Source organism: Gadus morhua, chromosome 12 (genome assembly GCF_902167405.1).
Source record: "Gadus morhua chromosome 12, gadMor3.0, whole genome shotgun sequence".
NCBI classification, from domain to species: Eukaryota; Metazoa; Chordata; class Actinopteri; order Gadiformes; family Gadidae; genus Gadus; species Gadus morhua.
In genome coordinates this window covers 7,461,253-7,481,605 of record NC_044059.1, presented here as the reverse complement: position 1 = coordinate 7,481,605, position 20,353 = coordinate 7,461,253, and the positions used below count along the sequence as shown (strand labels likewise).

The 20,353-nt window shown below is 43.0% G+C and overlaps 1 protein-coding gene across 1 annotated transcript; it reads right to left on the bottom strand.

Annotated features, from left to right (window-relative positions):
* Positions 1 to 2,436: 2,436 nt before the first annotated feature.
* Positions 2,437 to 20,087, bottom strand: adgrl4 (adhesion G protein-coupled receptor L4). The gene is made up of 16 exons (XM_030373216.1): positions 19,613 to 20,087; positions 18,865 to 19,008; positions 15,289 to 15,420; positions 14,594 to 14,743; positions 13,914 to 13,984; positions 13,191 to 13,364; positions 12,266 to 12,449; positions 11,806 to 11,919; positions 11,228 to 11,427; positions 9,681 to 9,860; positions 7,466 to 7,669; positions 6,272 to 6,492; positions 5,634 to 5,700; positions 5,438 to 5,529; positions 3,372 to 3,540; positions 2,437 to 2,797 (listed from the first exon to the last, which is right to left on the bottom strand). Exons 1-16 carry the CDS (start codon positions 19,656 to 19,658, stop codon positions 2,735 to 2,737), a joined length of 2,211 nt encoding a protein of 736 aa, XP_030229076.1. The 5' UTR covers positions 19,659 to 20,087; the 3' UTR covers positions 2,437 to 2,734.
* Between the last annotated feature and the right edge of the window lie 266 nt (positions 20,088 to 20,353).

The following is a 20,353-nucleotide window of genomic DNA, read 5'->3' as shown; positions in this document are numbered from 1 at the left end:
ATAGATGAGCAACGGATAGATGAGATGACGGATAGATGAGCAACGTTTGCTACAGTCCACTGGGTAGGCTGGTAGACTGATCTATCCAGCACACATCTAGGTGGACACGCCCGCCTGTGATGTCATAAGGGGCCGATTTCCAAAACGGCTTGTAACACTAATCACACCACACCTGCTGGCATGTCATGGGACCTTTAAGACGAAAAGGGGGCTTGCCTCCGAGAAATGCAGCAAGAAAGCTGGGAGATTTCCGACTCAGAAGGCTGGCGTCCGAGGATTCAGGAACACACAATCAACGTAAGCTCGTAAACTTTTTGCTGTCAAGCAGACAGCTTTTCATTCACGCAAGAACATTCACCCTCGGGGCGCACTAGTGTGCGCCCCAGGATATCGCTTTCCCTTGATTGGACAATTCAACGAATCAATCAAATAGGCTACCTCCCTCCGCAGCATTCGCGTAACACATGTAGAGAAGAGATAGATCGCTAACTGGCAGTTGTAATAACTTTCCACCCATTTCAGTGGATGAATTGGACTCCCCAAGCAAACTCAAAAGGAGCAAGTAAGTTGCATATAAATTTAGTCTTTCGGCCTGTAGCCTATAAACAAAATGAAGCAACCGTCCCATATTTCTGACGGCATTTGAAGTAGACATTTAGACAAAAAAAAATGGACGCTATAGGAAAGTGATCATGATTTGTTTCAGTATCAGAATAACAACAATGGGTCAAATAGCAATGGCTGGTGGAATGGCCATAAAGTTGGTCTGTATATGCAGTGTAAGCTTGTCCATGCCTTCCAAGTCAGGATGTAGGCTATCAATCTAAATAAATATAATAGGTAAGGCCATCCCCAAAATGAAAAAGAATACAGGAAATCAAATCTACCAAATTTTCTGGGGGGGAGGACCCCCAGAACCCCCATCTATTACTGCACCCCACCAACATTTTTGATCACCAGTTGCGACTGCTAGCAGGAAACCTTTGTTTCGGAGGTTGACAGACTAAACGTGCTCCAATATCAGAAGAGGCGCTCTGTAAAGATGAATATTAATTTTCTTTGTGCCTTCCTCCCAGCTGCTGTGAAGAGATGGAATTCCAAGGCCACAGATACAGTAATCGAAGCAGCCATGAGTTTACACCTGAACCGTGCAACTGCAAGGACTGGGTGAATTAAGATGTATTTAAATGTTGTTGTGTAAAGTAGATGCAGGCCTACTTGGGTGAGAATAAAATGTTTTGGATAGTGCACTGCATACCCTGATATCTGTCTTTGTTGAAGTGTATTATGACATGTATTGATGCTTGATTTAGAGTATTCGTAACTAAACGAAATATTATAGATTATCTAGCCTAATATTGCTATCCTTTTGATATCAACCAAATGATCTAGGTGTTTAGCATTTGAGCCACATCATATTATACAGTCTGGGTGAAATTCAAAAGTAAGTTAATTAAATGACACTTTATCACAGGTGCGGTTATTCTGTTACAAGTTAAAACAGGTTAACATCAAGATCACCATCCCCTTAAGATTATGTTCTCATGGGGGTCGACGTCTAGTTGGACTTGTTGACAACGCAGTTTGAGGAAATGTTTGCTGGAATTGAGAAGTAAAGTCTAACTGTTGTAAATATGTTCATTAAATTATCGCATGCATCACAAGAGCAGTGCTTGTTATAGGTTTGGTGGTGTCAATGTCCTTCTAATCGACGTTGAAATGTTTGCTAGGTGATATGGATCTTAGTTTAAAAAACGTTATTCAAATTGTATGACTGAGAATGAGATCCTATTCATCAGTCTTTTTTTTGAGTATCAGTCAGGCAATAACATGCAATGTTCAATTCAACATACAGCTTTTAGGTCACTGTAACGTTCCTTGATACAATAAAGGCAAGCACAGTGAACAGTTATTATCTATAGTATAGTAATCAATTCAGTTTATACTGCTAACCTTCCTAGAAAGGAACTCAGACGCAGCAATACCATGAGCTACACACACACACAAACGTTGTGCGTGTTTAGACTACTTATATCGTATACTATTTTTACCCTTTATTTTAATAAACTCCTTACATTCATTCTGAGTTGCGTTGTCAATGCAGCCCTCTATTATTTTGATAGCAACACAAATAGTTAGAAAACTCATTTTAGAAGCGCTCCTCATTTGTTCCACTAGATGGAGCCATTTACCTTAAGAGTTTAGTTGCAGGTTCTCTTGTTTGGAGACATCTTTGATGCTAGATCTTTACTTTATCTTAACAGAATTAATGATTTTCAGCCCCACCGTTAGCCGTTAGTTAGGGCCTTGGTGAGACAAAAAGTACAATGTACAAGGATCCAATGTACATGCACAAATGAAGAAAACAATAAATAAAACACACTAGTTTATTACATTTATTTAAATAATTTACCATAAAAAAATGCAAAACGTGGGAAGATTTCAAATGTGACACAAATATAATTTATTAACCGGATCACCATAACAACAATTACAGCTGTATTGCATAACATTGAATAGAAAGGCGAAAGAAAGTAAGCCATTTGGAAAATGATTCAAATAAAAACAATGAAACCAACACCACAACAACACCATGAAACCATGAAAAACAGTTCATAGAATTCTGTATGACATAGTTGTCTTTCATTATATACCCGGTGCTATCCATTTATGCAACAAGACTGGTTTTGGTAAAGGTTCAGTTAAATGCAGTGTTGGCCTTGATCACAATGGCTCATCTCAGGCATTCAAAGCAGCACGGAACGTTTTTGAAAAGCCTGTAATACTCTTCTTGAACCTGCACAGTCAAAGAAAAGAAAACATAATGAACATAATTTGAAAATGTTGTGTGTTGTTCAACCGTTCAATGCGAGTGTTGTGCGATGTGATCCACGTTCAAAGGAACTCTGAAGGGCGAGGGCTGTTTGTCAGATCGTCAGGGCTGAGCTCTTTGATCGCAGCTTCCCGGCGACCACATTAATATAAATAGTCCGGGAAGCAAAACCGGTTCTTCAATCACCGTTCTCTCACAGGTTGGAAGTAACCAAGACATTTTCGTGGAAGGCTCAATAAAGCGAGTAAGAAATGGCATAAACAAGAGTGAAACTCATGGTTTCGAAGATCTATTTAAAACCTTCCCAGTAAGATATGTTTATTGCCGGGGGACCAGAGCGTTGAAACCGACACTCGTGGTTGGAAATGTATGACAGTATAAAAGTCTGAATGTATGATGAATAAATATTTATCTATGCAATATATATACATATTTTTTTATTTTAATGCAATGTGTACACGTGTCAAATGTGAATGTACAGACACAACGTAATGCTTGATTCTTAAATATTTTTCTACAGCATGTATTCTTTTCTCACCTTTCTTGACAAGACGCAGAGGAAGATGAAGATGAACATGCCCTGGAAGGTGTTGGCGATGGTGAACAGGTAGGCGGTGAGGGTGGTCTCGTGGAGGATGTGGAGCAAGCCGAACGTCCAGGTGGCCCCCAGCACGAAGAGGAGGGCCAAGGCCCCGCGGGCACAGGACCTGCGGGGGTGGGGGCGCCATCACACTTTACATCACCATGAGGACATCGCATAATGCAGCACATCTGTATTACATCACCTAATGCATCACATCTGCATTACATCTTCTAATGCATCACATCTGTATAACATCACCTGATGCATCACATCTGCATTACATCTTCTAATGCATCACATCTGCATTACATCACCTAATGCATCACATCTGTATTACATCAACTAATGCATCACATCTTTATTACATCATCGAATGCATCACATCTGTGTAACATCACCTAATATATTACATCATATCTGTATTACATCACCTAATGCATGACATCATCCAATGCATGACATCACATATGTATTAGCTCACAATAAAGCTTTACATCCCATCTGCATTACATCACATAACTCTTTACATCAAAGCTGTAGTACATCTGTAATACACCATATCTGCATTACATGAATAATGCATGACATCATATAATGCTTTAGATCAGTCGTTTTAAATCTGTGGTACGCGTGCCACTGGTCGCCCTCTATTGGTACGATTTTTTTTGTAAAGTTGAAGTAATCGTTAAAAAATAAATAATTGCATGTACACCCATACACACACACACACTAAACACATAAGCACACTAAACTCATTAAGGCTTCTGACGTTCTGGAGGAGAACTTATCGGCTCTCGAGCAGGAACTTTTAATTGAACTTTACTGTGACGAGACATTGAAGACTGCCTTCAGAGGCCGGACATTGCTGGACTTTTGGATGCAGCGAATAACCTGCGATTTTAGACGAGGCCGTGCGCTTTCTCATTCCATTTGCGACAACGCATTTGTGTGAGTAAGTCTTTTCTTCCCTCGCCTTCATTGAGACTAAATAAAGAAGCAGGTTGGATGCTGAACCAAGTCTGAGGCTAAGGCTAACCTCAATCGACCCAGTCATCAAATAACTCTGTTCACAGAGTTATCCACACCCCTTTCACTAAGCATGACATACCCAGAGTCGCCTTTACCAATTTCTTTTTTATTATTATGGGTATATTCCCTTTGAATGCATCACTTTGAAAAGGTCACAGTAGGGGCTATTATTCGTCATTTTCAATGTGTGCCTAAGTACATGCTCCTTCAAACCTAAACATAGTTTATATTCTGACCTTATGGCGCTTACTGCAGTATTTTTAATACTGAAGATTAAATATTTCCGTTGTTTTTCTATAATACACTTGATCTTACTCATGATTGTTTGATTACAGTGTTTTAGCTGTACACATGATTTCCCTCTTTGCTGTGCATGATTAATGTCCGCAATTGCTTATAACAGGATTGTTTGACTCCAGTATTTGAATATTCATGTTAAATTCTTCATGTTGAATTTTTTGATGCAGTACAATATACCTCAACTGATTGGTTGACTGCAGTTTTTAAAATTAATATCCTCACTAGAATGACTGTTATGTTTTATGCCAGATAATATCCCCATTTGCTGGGTAGGCCTATTGATGCAGTTCAATTGTTAGCATTGTCACGTTGCTAGTGTTTAAATACAATACATGAGTTTATAGACAGTTTATAGACAGTTGGTTGCTTCGGTCAAATAAAATTATGTGAATAATAAATGATATTATTAATATTAATGCCTTCTGTGTAAACTGGATGTAGTTATAGGCCTACGCCACTTTATTTTAATTCCGGTGGTACTTGGAGAGCCAAATCATTTCTAAGGTGGTACTCATGGTAAAAAGTTGAGAACCACTGCTTTAGATAATATCTGAAATATATCACATCTTCATTCCCCACTAGTATAGATCATCTTTGATACTTTTACACTTTTGTCATTGTTAAGTCCAATTTTACCTGATGTTTACATAATGGCTGATTTGACCAGATGTTTTCATAATTGCTGATATTACCTGATATTTTCATAATGGCTGATCTCTGGCTTTTTCACAGCAGTGTGTCGGAAAACTTTGTAGATGATGACTCCGAAAGCGAGAAGATTTACCTGAGCGACGGGAAAAAAAAACAACACATCTTAATTAGTCTTTAATAAACATACAGCAACACAAATCAGAATGAAATATGGATGCATCAAAATATACGTCATACCAAAATGATCAGACACGCGGGCCCAATGAAACTCCAAATGAAGTTGTTCTCTGTACTAAGCCAGCACCTATAAAACAACACAATAAAATACGTTACTTTGCAACACAGTTACCCTAACAACAGTTTCCATTACACAATGCTCAGGCTTCAGGCGTGTTTCCCCACATAAAGTGAACCAAACGCACGGCGTTCCCCGATGCCTTCCATCTCCAGCCTTCGCTCAATGAGGAGGACACAGCGGAACCACGACCTCCCTGTCACCTGTTGACCTGTTGTTCTCAAGCGCCCTCAAGGGACTCCCAAAGAATGCCCCCCGGTCCCCCATCAGCCTCATGAAATAAACAGCAATAACAACAACAATGTTTTTGAATTCATGTGTATTTGGACGCATGTACTTGTATGTATATATGTGTCTATATGTAGATGCTATATATTATGCACTGCATATACTTCATCTTTAGAAAACATGTTTTGTGCTTCCAAGTGGACAACGTTTACTCCTTTTCAAATGTGTTAAGAAAAAAGGAAAAAATATCAATTCATGATTCATGTTTTTTTTGCATAGTTGAAATAAATTACAATCAATCAAAAATCGATCAATCCGAAAAAAAAACACAGTCGGTCGGTGTCCCACGTACACTTTATCGGTGCCGTAGTACTTGGAGCCGAGCGCGGCGGAGATGGCCACCACCACGGCGGGGCTGCCGTAGCCGAAGAGGTAGAAGTTGCGGTGCAGGAAGCCCTTGTTGTAGATGACCCCCACCACGATGAGGTACAGGTGGATGCCCTCGATGCACATCCAGGCGAACGCAGACAGGAAGAAGTAGTGGAGCAGCCCGGCGATCACAGAGCAGAAGAGCTGGAGACGGGGGGAGAGAGGGGAAGAGAGGGAGAGGGGGGGGGAGAGAGGGAGGAGAGAGAGAGAGGGGTAGAGAGAGGGAGAGAGAGGGTGGGAGAGAAAGCGAAGGAGTGGGAGGAGGGAGAGGGGAACAGAAATGGAGGAGAGAGGGTGGAAGGATACGGAGAGGGGGGGGGGAGAAAGGGAGGAGAGGGAGGAGAGAGGGGGGAGAGAGAGGTGTTACGACAAAGGAGGAGGAGAGAGTGGGATATGGGAAGAGAAGGAGAGGGAGGGGAGTAAGAAATTGGCGGCGAAAGAGCAAATAAGATAAACCGGGGAGAGGCATTAACACTGGAACAAACCGCTTTTATGATATCACTCAACGGTTTAAATGAATTGCCGTTTGCATTTAATGAGCATGCTTTACTTTGATCATCTTTGTGGAAATAAAACAATGCCTTGGAAATGGAGACCCTTGATTGAAGCAATAAAGCCTGTTTACTTTGAACTGGAATTTGCAGACAAATTAAATTAGTGGAATTTAATAACATTGCAGTGAGTGAGGAAAAATGAGAAAACATACTAATCCTGGCTAATAATGTTATTATCAACGTGGTACCGTATGCGTGTGTGTGTGTGTGGCGTATTTGTTTAGGTAATCTCCATGTGTTTTATGGTAGGTGTATTGGTACACACTCATGAACCACGCACACGCTTTCTGTCCAACAACATGGTACCGTGAGTGAATGAGCGAGTGTGTGTTTGCCTGCCGTCATCTCCATCTCCAAATGTGTAATTGTACTTATAATGGTATGAAGACACTAACACACACACACACACACACACACACACACACACACACACACACACACACACACACACACACACACACACACACACACACACACACACACACAGAGCCACACACACACACAGAGCCACACCCACACCCTTTCTCCGGCCTCCTCCTCCTCCTCCTCCTACGCGCGGGTACCTTGTGTGTGTTCATGTTGATGCCGACCAGGAAGATGAACTCGGCCATGAAGAGGCTGCAGCAGAGGTTGTTGTGGATGGTGGTGCGGGTGCTCTGGATCCCGCTGAAGAACCAGAAGGTGAAGATGCACATGGAGAGGCAGATGAGGGAGATGACCATGCCCAGCTGGGTGATGCGCATCAGGACGTTGGAGTGGGCAACCAGCTGGAGGAAATATGTTTAAAAACACGTTTGGGTCGTTTATCACGGAGAGATTGATTCATACAGCTTCGGTTGTGAAATTCTGTGAGGAAATGCATCAACATGAATCAAATGAGGACCCAAAACACAACAGCGATCTAAAGCCGTTTGTCAGCTCGAGGCGGGCGATATACTAAAACGTTTGCAGGCGGTAAAACGTGAGGCGCACTGCACTGCCTTGCTGTTGAAGCCTGGGAAAAAAGCAGAGCGAAGCTGTAACAATGTAACAACTCCAGTATGTACAGTCTAAATGTGCAGTGACGTTGGCGTTTTTTTTTCTTGAGTTGACATTTTATTCAACTCGGGGCGTCTGGGGCGCTCTGCCAAAAAACACGAGGTGCTCACTGCCAAAAAAAAGAGGCGCTGAGCTACGCAAAAGCAGCAAGCAAAATGCTGATGACAGTTACAAGGTATAGCGGGCCGGCGCAGCTGCACGCTGATGGCTGGGATTGGGGCCTGCACTGTGTACGTTTTCACATCAGCACCCTCTAGTGGCTGAGTTATGGGCTACAGCTATTTAAACATTTTCAGAGAGGATGCGTAGATTTTCCTTTCCGTAGGTGAAAGGGCCAAAAGTGCCAAGAATAAAACGATTTTTAGATAAAAATTCCCTGGTTGGATTGAACCGTGGGCGAGTGTGTTAGATCTTTTTCTCGCCATTTCTAGTTCATATGTTTTAAGGGAATTCATAGAAAATCGAATTTCTAGATTGTTTTAGGCAACTATTAAGGGCAATCAATTATTTGAAGGCTAACCACCCATAAGGTCTGTGCAAAATAAGTAAGAAAATAAAAGAAAGGAAGAGTGAGGGCTTACTTTGTTTTACAACAATGATACGGTCTAATTACGTTTTTATCAAATATAATCCTCTTACTTTTACTTCATTTTTTCATTTGTGCCCATCCAAAGTTCCCTGAATCTATTTAGTATTTTAGTATTTAGTAATCTAGCTCTCATTGAAAGGTTCTTTCAGAGTGCTCCAAAACACACGTGACCATATAAGGGGCAATGCATATCGTACGGTCATGTGACAGCGGGAGTAGGGCTGAACAATTAAGGCTAGGAATCAAAAGTTAAATAAAGATGTTATAATATCAATCCATGCATTAATTCATCCCCCCACATAAGCCTGAAAGAGCAGTTTATATGTTGACTGCTTCCAATGTTGTGTTGGTCATACTATAGAACAGGGGGGTCAGCAACCTTTTCAACATGCAGTGCCAGTTTGACATTTCCTTGTTAATTAGTATGCATCAACATTTTAAATGTTATTTTGGTTGTTATATTTCTAACATGGGCTTACAAATTCTAATTACATATGTCCCATCTTGAAACACCATTTTTAGAAAACTCATTCAAAAACATATTTGCACTGTGAGAAATGTAAAAAACGAGAATATATGAGAATGTTGGAACCATCCACAACAATATCTTTAAGACATGTACAGCTTTGCAAAACCATATGAAGGCGATGCATGAAGGCCACTTGCGACAATATTTTCTCTATTACTCACTACATAGGTTTAAAAACTATTAATTGATCCCATTTCAGAACACTGGTTTCTGGAACTAATTTAAACATATTTGCACTGGGAGGAAATGCCCAAAACAGAATAAAGTGCAAAAAAAAAAAGATTATGCTGCCGCATTGGGCTGTGAATTTTTTAATAATAATAAAATTAAAATAAAAAATACTTTCATTTTTTTCTTTTTAGTGTGCCAATGATTATGCTGCCCTGTGCCAGTGGTGGCACGCATGCCTAGGGTTGCCGACCCCTGCTATAGAATGATTTATTGCTTGTTTGGTAGATAATACAGAACCTAAGGAACTTCAAAAAGAAAAATCGCACACTAAATCGCAATCGCAATATTGGACAAAATAATCGCAATTCGATTATTTGCCCAAATCTTTCAGCCGTAACCGGGAGTATGAACCACTGACCCCCATCCCGCGTCCGAGCGTCTCCGTACTTACGTTGGCCCGCCCGGAGGACATAAGGATGGCGAAGTGGGTCAGGTGGTCGCAGGAGCACGTGGTGGCGGTGCTGTTGACCTGCTCCCTCGTACAGCCGTGGGTGGCCCAGTGCCCCTGCAGGGTGTCCGGGTCGTACTCCCAGAAGGCACACTTGGTCACGTCGGCGTCCACGTCGATAGGCTGAGCGGGGTGAAGAGAGGAGGGTGAGGTTGGTGTGAGAATGCAGTTTGTTTTCGGTGTGCTGGGTGTGGTACCTCTAGAGCAAACCTAAGGGACTATGTGTAGACCACAACCACTCTTTTGTCACTGTATATATTATTGATGCAGTAATATAACTTTATGTTTGCTTTGGCTTTCTGCTAAACCTTAAATACATTGGACTTTCATTTTTTTGGCTTTGCATTTTCTTTTATGTATCTATTTGATATTATTACTTCAACATATTGTAGGTTTGCTTTAGCTTTCTGCTAAATCTTAAAGTTATCTATCTTATTTTATTATTTCATTGCCTCGTCTGCCTCGTGTATGAAAAGTGCTATATAAATAAAGTGGCCTTGCCTTCCTTTGCCAAATTATTATCCTTTTATCTTATCCTGATGCTTACTACCAATCAATCTATCAATGATGTTGCAGCTCTAGTCTTCATCATAAACATTGCACATTGGAAACAATTGTGGGTGGAAGAAGTTGTCAGTTCAACTGCCCCCTTCCACTGCAGCCAAGCCATTGCTGTGCAAAATTTCACAGTTGGCTTTGTACATATTTGCGTATAATTCCTTTTAGCATATTCCTCATGCATCCTTGAATGGTTCAACGTTGCGTGGAGATGATTCATATTTGAATGGCAACACAACATTATGTTATGAGAAGAAAATACAAATATTTTCAGCAGCTATAACAAGCAAGGCAGGCTTGTTGGTTTGTAAGAGAATGTTTACGGTGATTTAGCATGCATGCAATTCAGAATAAATTAGTTATTTATACGTGAGCAATATTACAGGTATTATCAGTTTCCTATAATGAGTAAACATTATGTTGTGCATCTTCACGTGACAAAAAAAGCAAATAAACACATGGATGGAACAAATATTGGAATTGACTGTAATTGACATTAATAATGCAATAAAAAAACACTTCCCCAATAGTTCCAGTGGGAAAAATATTCACGAGTTATTAAGAAAAAAACAAAAACAAAGCACTGCGTAGTTCTATAACAATATCGTTCTATAACAATAACGTCAAGCAGGATCTGTCATCATCACGGTGGAGTGATGGGAGTGATGGGCTTTTGATGACCTCTCAAATCAGATACTAACGACTTTAAAAGCGCGCAACAACAAGCCGAAGTGCAAAAGACGCAAAAACGCCGGCAGGCGAGTAAAACAAAACAAATCGTAACTTTTTAAAGTTTTGCTCTCAGATCCGAAGTGACACACACCACGGTTGCTACGCTATATTAGCAGTGAGAACCGTACGAGTCCAGCTAGCCTCAGCAGTATGCAGCTAAAAAGTATCTAAAGGTATCAGCGACCGCGGTCCCCCTTTACCTCGTTGTGCCAGAGAGTGAGGGTGATGCGTTCCAGTTGGTAGACGTCAGCAGGTTTGATGGCGGCCGCGACCACCTGGGAGTGGACCGTGATTTCCCCCGATCCGGCATAGCGCGAGTAGTCGGTGACTCCCGGGTCCGAACTGGGCTTCAGGATGTCACCGAGGCTGTCATATCGCACAAACACCACCGAGACGCTTCCTGACGGACCGGGAAGGCGAGGAGAGAAGGGAGGAAGCGGAGGAAGGAAGGAAGTGACTTTATTAGCTGACCTGAAACGATGACGGGGACGCTTTTTACCGTAACTCGTGTGACTCAGGAGGTTACTGACTGTGACCCACAAGTAATAAAAAATCTATATATATAATAAAATCGTTGTGTATCTTGAAAACTCACACACTTACGCACACATACACACACACACACACACACACACACACACACACACACACACACACACACACACACACACACACACACACACACACACACACACACCAGTATATATATATTTTTTTTTACAAAAACGGTATAATAAAATACATTTTGTGCAAATAAATATATGAATAAACATTTCACCATTACTGCGGTCTTTCAGACCATCTTTGGGTTCAATCTTAATAAGATCTCCACTTAGGGACACAGACAGCGGCTCCTGGGACTGATCGGCGTCGAACGTCACCACCTTCAACTCTGTGTGTCAGAAAGGGAATGCAAAGAACATAGTCATAAGAATCTCGAAAAAATACAACTCATTAATAAATCATATATATGCACACTATCCAAAATTGGTGATTCTCAGGGGCTGGACACCCAACCCTGGGTCCTATCCCACATTACTACAGAGTACCATGCGGCATCCACCGAGAAAGACACCTCACCCCTTCCTGCTGCTCGTGACGAATGACCAGCATTTGAACTCACGGTAACACCCTTACGACCCCAACCTAAATAACTACACACCATTAATTAGGATCATAGTAAAGAATCACTGTCCACATGTGAACCGGTATGAGGTATAACCCGGCGGCCCTCTCACCCATGTCCCTGGCTCTGATGTCCAGCTGGGTGGGGGAGCTGCTGCCCCGGGCCAGAGCCAGGGCACTCTGCTCCAGCGCGTGCAGCAGCTTGGTCACGGTGTTCTCCCTCAGCTCCTCTGCCATCCGGCTCCATGCCACCAGCTCCTCCTTCTCCACCAGGTTGTTCACCGCCGCCACCAGTTTCTGTCCCCCAGCGCCAGAGGAATGTATGAATACGTGTCGTATGGGGACTGCTTTGTGTTTTTATGCATGGCGGTATGGTTTGTATTTCAGGTGTGCTCTGAATAACAATTAAGATGAAAGGCACGTTCAATGTATGTAGGTACGTAGGTGTGTATGTTTGCATGTATGTATGTATGTGCATATGTATATACATTTGTATATAACTATACATATGTACGCATGTATATATGTACATATGTATACACGCGTATATATGTCTGTCTGTTTGTATGGACATATCGTATATATGTATACATGTATGTATGTATGACATACATACATACATACATACATACATACATACATACATACATACATACATACATACATACATGTATATACTTATAGACGATATGTCCATACAAACAGACATATATCCGTATATACATATGTACATACTATGTATGTATGTATGTATGTATGTATGTATGTATGTATGTATGTATGTATGTATGTATGTATGTATGTATGTATGTATGTATGTATACGTATGCATGTATGTCTGTCTGTCTGTATGGTATTGTTTTCCGTTCATTTATTTGAGTGAGCTATGAGTAGTATAAATAGAACAATCCAATAAAGGAGTATGCTTGAAAAATGTTTTCCTAAAATGATTTTAATCATTTAATCATTTGAATAAACCACTTTAATCTCAGACCGTTTTCAAGCATATCCTCCAAAACGTTAGAAAACGGAGCTCACAGTGAGAGTGGCGTTGACAGCACTGGGCTCGCTGACGGCATGATTCCCCTCGAAGCGCCAGGCCGAGCGAGACAAGGCCTCCACGTACGAGATGACCTCCACCGAGGTCAGGTCTCCGGACGTCTTCGCCGTGATCTCTCCCAGCATGCTCCTGGGCTCCGTCAAGTTGGCGATCTTCAAAAGGAATAACACCGTCAAAAAAAAGAGAGATTGGGCTTTGAAGTTTTATTTTTTAGAATCCCAAAGCTATCATCTACAAGAAGTTGATGGTCGTTATGATAGAGGCAGAAGATATCTTTGGTGTTTATGCTAGAATATAGAACAATTAATTTTTTTGTGTCGAACAATAATTTTATGAATTGTATTTGGATGGTATGCTGACGAAAACACAATTTCGCTATTCATATGGCTATAAATGTATCTATTTATTTGCAACATATAAATCTGGAAATGGTGAGAGATGCAGTAGGGCAAGTAGAATAACGACAAATAACATTGCAATACATATAGCAAATCAAAATAACCTTTCATTAAGCTACTAAAAATGATACTGCATGTAAAATTCCCATGCTTTGAATTCTTTGATTCAGATATCTTGTAAAAACGACAACTCTGGGTAGGCGAAGACGCTGTCTTAATTCATGTCTTGACACATTCTCACCAACAGAGGGCAGTGTCCGACTATGTTTTAAAGCACCATCCATTGAGAATAGCAGCACTCACGTATTCAAGAGTTCTGTTGACAGTCTGTGTGAGGCACCCGGCGCTGTCATGGCAGTCTTTCTGAGGGTGCACTGAAAGCAACAATTAGTAAAAGTGTTAGGTTGATAAGTGGGTTTTGTGATCTCACAGGCAAAATAAATTCACACATTGTTTTTAAATTGCACTGGAAATTGTATGGTGCTTAATATGTGTCAGTTTTCTTTATCATCCCAATAGCCTTAAACTTTGGGAAATGAATATTGCATGATGATTTCCAATGAGGCTCCCACTTGTGTAGCTCTTATTATGCTGTGGGTGTATGTGTGTGTGTGTGTGTGTGTGTGTGTGTGTGTGTGTGTGTGTGTGTGCATGCGTGTGTGTGTGTGAGAGAGAGTTTGCGTGCATGTTGGCCTACGTGGGCCTAAATGTGTGTGTGTGTGTGTGTGTGTGTGTGTGTGTGCGTTTGCTATGTATCTGTATGGGTCTGCGAGTGCATTTGTGTGAATCTGTGTGTGCCTACATTTGTGTGTGCCTAGGTGTGTACCTATGTGTGCATGTGGGTCTCTGTGGGTCTGAATATGTGTGTGTTTGCGCGCGTGTGTGCGATTGTGTGTGCGTGAGCCTTTGTGTGCCTGTGTGTGCAAATGTGTGGAAGCACAGCATTTACAGAGCTAAAGTATATACATCATTGTCCCGCGTACCTCTGCAGTGTGTGCCGTTGTCGGGCTGGAAGTGTGCGGGCCCTTTGGTGGGGCTGAAGTCCCGCTGGCAGGTGCAGTAGAAAGATCCGTTTGTGTTGTGGCAGTTGGAATACGGGCCACACCGCTCTACCGCCTCGCACTCATCAATGTCTTTACCGCAGCGCCCAGGTTGTAAATGGTCACAAAAAAACCCCAAAAAAAGAAAAAAATTTTAAACTTTAAATATATATTTTTGGGTGTCATTTCATTTCATTTAGCCAGCATTTGCGAAATCTGTTGTGATGTTCAATTCTCGGGTCAGCAAAAGAGTTGTGTTTATGGCACAACTTTATAGCTCCATCCTTCTGATTAAAAGCCACAAAATCGATATAAATGAGATGCAAATATGTGGTATCGTAATGGAATTTTAAGAGTGTGTGCGTGCGTCTGTGTGCGTGTGTCTGTGTGTACGTGTCCAACATTGTAATGGGTTGCATTCCATTGCACCGCATTGTGTTGCAGTTTTGAAACGCTAGGAAGAGAATGACGCCACACTGGCGCGTGCATGAAGGCAAAACAGTGAGCTATTAAACGATCCATTGTCATTTCAGACCAATCAGTCCGGGATTGTCCTTAAGCGTCCTCCCCTCACGCATCCAGGGGGACTGGGGGAGGAGGGGTTGGGGGAGTTGGGGAGGTTGAGGGAGGGACGTTACCGGTGCAATCTGTGCTGCCGTTCAGCCCAGTGGAATGGTAGCCGGGAACGCACGTGCAGTTGTAGCTGCCATCGGTGTTGGTGCATCCCGCCCACTCCCCGCAGATATTGGTCCCGTTGCATTCGTTGTCGTCTGTGGCGAAGCGGGATGAGGAGGAAGAGTATACGTGGAAATCAAATGGAAAAAAAATCTGGGTTAGTTGCAAAGGAAAGCCTAAAGAAGAGGGAAGAGGAAGAGGAAGGAAAAAGAAACAATCCGAAAGCTGCTGGCCTACTTGGGAAGGGGGAGGAGGGGGGGGGGGGGGGGGGGGGGTGTTGGGTGTAAGGGTTGTGGTATCTCAATGTTCCTGGGCCGGCGTCTATTCCTAACGTCATGTCTCCGAAAATAGTTCTGGTGGTTTTTGCAATTATCTTTGTGCTACATCTGATAGCTCCGAAGATGCGTCTCTCCGTATCGCAGATAGCCGACAACACTAAACCTTGCGGATTTATTTAAAAGGGCGTCTTCTTTGTCCCTTCCGCGCTAAAGTGACATAGATTGCTAAAGAGCCACAGACGCAGAGCAACAGACGCAGAAGTACAACTTGGAGATGGGAACAGACAATTGGCAGGGTTTTTGTGTCGCTCAAAGTTTTTTTGTGTGCTGACAATATCAAACATTTTTTTTATACCGAGAGTCATTTCTGAATCAACCAAACGACATGAGCTAAGTGGTGGGCCTCCTCTGGGTATAATCTCAGGGTAGTTTTTGATGTGATTTACTAATTAAATCATTAATCTGTGGAACAACTTCATTAAAGCTGACGCCATCACAGGGCTGACTCGTATTCCTTTGGTCCTCTGGTGGCTGCATTATTAGTAAGTCCTAGAGAATATTATTCCTCATCTTATCGCTCTCGGAGGGAGATGCATACCACACTGTACAAATCGTCTTCATTATTTTTTGTGCAAAAAAGGTCTTTAATAACCTTTCAAATCGGTTCTGGTCGTCAGGGAGAAAAAAAAAGAAGTAAAATAAATCACTTGGAGGGAATAAGAAAGCCTCTATTCCTTTCTTCTTCTGTGGCGCTGTAAAGGCGTCCATTTTAAATGACCTTCCCCCCAGTCCCACTTTGTTGGACTTGACCCTCCCAGACTTTCTGCTGTTGTCTCCTTTTCAGTTGAGCCATAATGGCCACATCAGTCTTCCTCCCCCATGTACTTTGTGCATAAAAACCTGTCCAGTAAGGGATATCCTGAGCTCCCAGAATGGGTGGAGACGCGGGATTCAGGGGAAATATCTTCACCACATTCCAGAACCTTTTGAACCGTTATTGTCGCACACACACAAACAGCGCCCACAGGAACCCTCAAATGAACCCCTTTGGTGTCTTCTCCTACTGCAACTAATGTACAAGAATGTGCTCTCTGCTCCATTAGATTCAACATCCACTAAGCGAGAATAAAAAACAATAAAAAAACAAACAATGGAATAAAGGGGTTTGCTTTTTAGAGGAGACAATCTCTAATTGGCGTGATTTGGATTGATCCGAGCCCCCATCCATTGATTGAGTGTCTCCGAGGGTCGATGAGAGATTTCCGTGAATCAACTCATTACTTGATACGAGTAAGCCTGAAGTAGAAAAGCCCACAGGTGCAGACACCATGAACTACGCCATGGCATAGCATTTACCAAGGAAAGGAAGAAAGAACCAAAGGAAGAGGCAACGGCCGCGACATCACTTCATTCAGGTCGGCCCACCACTAATCATACACAGAAGCCCTCCAAACCCCGCCCCTGCGGCGGTCTGTGCGTTTGTTTGGAGGTCAGCGACTGCTCCGTGCTCAGATTGCTCACCTTTCTGTTAGGCCCCTGAGATGTGTAAACCTGACCGTGATTAAAATCAAAGACGGAAGGAAACTAGAAAAGCTACCAAGAACGCGATTTAAGTAGCGGCTACTTAAAAAAAGAAAGCACAGGGCCATCGAAAGTTCATGGTCAGTAACAGAAGAATATCTTTTTCTCCATTTTTTTTCTCTGTACTTTTATTAGAGATGACCTCACTGAGGTTTGGATGCCAGCTGGTAGTCACTGAGCAACAAGCTACTTCATACAACGTCGTTTACAAAATAACCCCAGCGCAGCTGTTATGGGGTGCACGGATCAAACCTCATGCAATGCAATCGTTTTAACAGTATTATTCATCATTATAATTATAATAATATTTATAAAGCTCTTATCATTTAGGAGAGACGGAGGTTCTGTAAAGTGGTTACAAAACGCTAATGAAAAACGAACTAAAGACTGTCCGATACAAAAACGTCAGTTGAAACGGTCCAGGGTCACGGTGCCCTCAGATGGCCAGGGAGTGCCTTCTAAAGACGGGGGCGGCAGAGCAAAACGTCCAGTCCCCCATGGAGCTTTGTCCTGGGGGTGAGGAGTTGCAGGCGGTTGCCAGGCCACAGACTGCGGGAGGGATTTGGGGTGTTGAGGGCTTCTTTGGGTAGGGTGGTGTGCCGAAGATGGATTTGAATGTCAGGAGGAGGGTTTTGAGTTCAAATTCGGGAAAGAGATGGGGAGAAAGAGTGCAGTGATGATAGGATAGAGGGTGATGTGTTGATGTTTTTTTCGCACTCTCATCGGGATATAGACCGGACCATCCACCGTATTCCTACTACTTCTAGCAGTAATACTGTTGTACTGAGTATGTGATGTCTGGAAAAGGCAGTGCTACATTCATAATTTAAGCAGTGTTGAGCAGTGAAGAAAAAAGAGAAAAAAGATTAATCATGTTTTTCCTGCAAAAAAAAGCTGTGTTTACTCTGGCAGAATCACAAGTCCTCTCTCTCACTTAGCAACGTGTCCAATCCACTTCTAATTCTCTACACTTGTAAACCCAACAGGTGTGGTTACCTTTTTACATGTTATGTTTAGCAAACAAGTAGTTTAAGAAAAGCCAATATTTCAAACTGGTTAAAGAGATAAACACCTGCCGAAAGCCACAGATCCATTGATGTGAGAAGTGGAGAAAATTGTGATATAAGGCATCTATTTCCAATAGCTCTTGTTGTTGTTGTTGCAATTTCGAATCATCCACTGGCTAAGCTATTTCTTTTTCCATCCAGGCCTAAAAGTAATTACTTTTCCACTGATACATGTATCAACCTTGTGAGTCAAGCATTTTGCTAAAAACATGTCATTCCTTTGTCAACTCGCGCGGTTTTATGCGCACAAAAGAGCACAAACGCACACAAAACCCAATTACATCTCCCGCCTAATGTTTCAGAAATAAAGTTCTCCACGCGTAATGACAATCGCTCTTTCTAACATCAAATCCTCACATAAAACACCAATGTAGTGTAAATCCACACACACACACACACACAGACACAGACACACACACAAACACACACACACACACACACACACACACACACACACACACACACACACACACAGACACACACACACACACACACACACAGACTATAGGGAGTCGTGGCCCACTCTACCCCACCCCCCCAAGCCCCAGACGTTTGTCTGTGTCAAGGCGGTTGTTTTGCAGTCACGGCTGGGTGAATGGCTGGTTCTATTTACCGTTACAAAACTTGATGCCGTCGCCGGTGTATCCGTGTCTGCAGTAGCAGCCCCTCAGTCCGCTGTGGGATTCGCACACCGCCAGCAAGTGACATTCGGGGCAGTTGTCAGCGCGGCACAGTTTCACCGCACCGTAGACCCATGCTGCGCAGCCAAACAGAGGGAACACACCATCTCAATTTTTGGGTGACGGACGCATTTGGGATCACGGCTAAGGTAGAAATCCGGCTAACCGGTTCGCTGTTTAGTTTCACTTAGCAGTTGGACTAAAGGGGCTCACGGTGAGATGGGGATGCAGGTCGTTAAGAAGCAGCTAGGGGGGGGGGGGGAGTCTTGCTTAAGGACCCCCTGTACAGTCAGGTTGGACCGGTTCGGACATCAGGGATCGAACCCGGTAACTCTCGAGCCCCCATGGATTCAGAGACATAAGCCGCTACTCTCCTAGCCAATTCTATCCTAGCTGGTCTCCAATGGTTACATGCGAAAGCCAGCCTAGGATCGGTTCCTATTCCTCTTCCACGGTCACACTGTGAGTGTGTCGTCGTACAGTTTTATCATGGGAGCTGGGCCCTTAGTGGGGAAACCATTCCTTCAAGCCACCTGGAGTGTTTTGATGTATGTTACATCTGGTTACAAAACGTTAAACTACCCCAAAACCCAGCTGCTTGCATCAGTCTGTACCTGAAAGCCCACCGTGTTATGCGGATAATGTATCATTTGGTGGTATGAAATAAGAAAAAGCCCTTACCTGTTAAAAGTACAAGTTTCATCGGGGACTTGAGCAAGGAGTCCATACTCTTGCGCTGGCTCAGGATTTCACTTTTAGTGGAGGCAAGCAGGGGGTGGTTGGGTGGGTGTGTGGCTGGTGACGTGGGCCGCTTCCCCGCATCAGGCTTCCTGTTTCCCTAAACCTGGCCCTTCCTGGCCTGATCTTTAATCAGCTTTCAGAGGCACACACGGAGGAGGAGAAGCAGAGGGAGAATGAGGAGGCCTTGCCGGTGTCTAAGCACGACAGAGAGTCTCTTTTTGAAACACACACTTTTTTTCCTCCCAACATTCAACTCTCGCCGTTGTTCCCGAGCCCACTCCTAGCCTCTGTAGATCACTTTTATTTCACCGTCGTTATTCGTAACTTTTTTTCTTTTAAGGCTGAAATTGGCCAAAAAAGAAAGAGTTTTTAACGGCAACGTGACTCTGGTCTCCGCCATGTTCGTGCTAACCTTGTTCCATTGTTCGCGGGAGCCGCCGGCGGTACAGTAGGCTATGTAAACACTGGGCCAAAACAACACTGACGGACGGACTGACTTCACCGAAGGACAGCCCCCCACCCTCTGTCCCACTCCCACACACAACCTCCCTTTCCTCAGTATGGTCTACATGCACGTGGACGTGCACACACACACAAGCGCGCACAAACACACACACACACACGCACGCACACACACACACACACGCACAGACACACACACACACAGACACACACACACAC

Excerpts from the sequence above, each read along its gene's own strand:
- adgrl4 (XM_030373216.1), bottom strand. The coding sequence starts at position 19,658 with ATGGACTCCTTGCTCAAGTCCCCGATGAAACTTGTACTTTTAACAG. Across the intron at positions 6,493-7,465 it reads TCAACATGAACACACACAAG|CTCTTCTGCTCTGTGATCGC; the intron begins GTACCCGCGCGT and ends CCCCGTCTCCAG. Across the intron at positions 3,541-5,437 it reads AGCCATTATGAAAATATCAG|GTCCTGTGCCCGCGGGGCCT; the intron begins GTAATATCAGCA and ends CCACCCCCGCAG.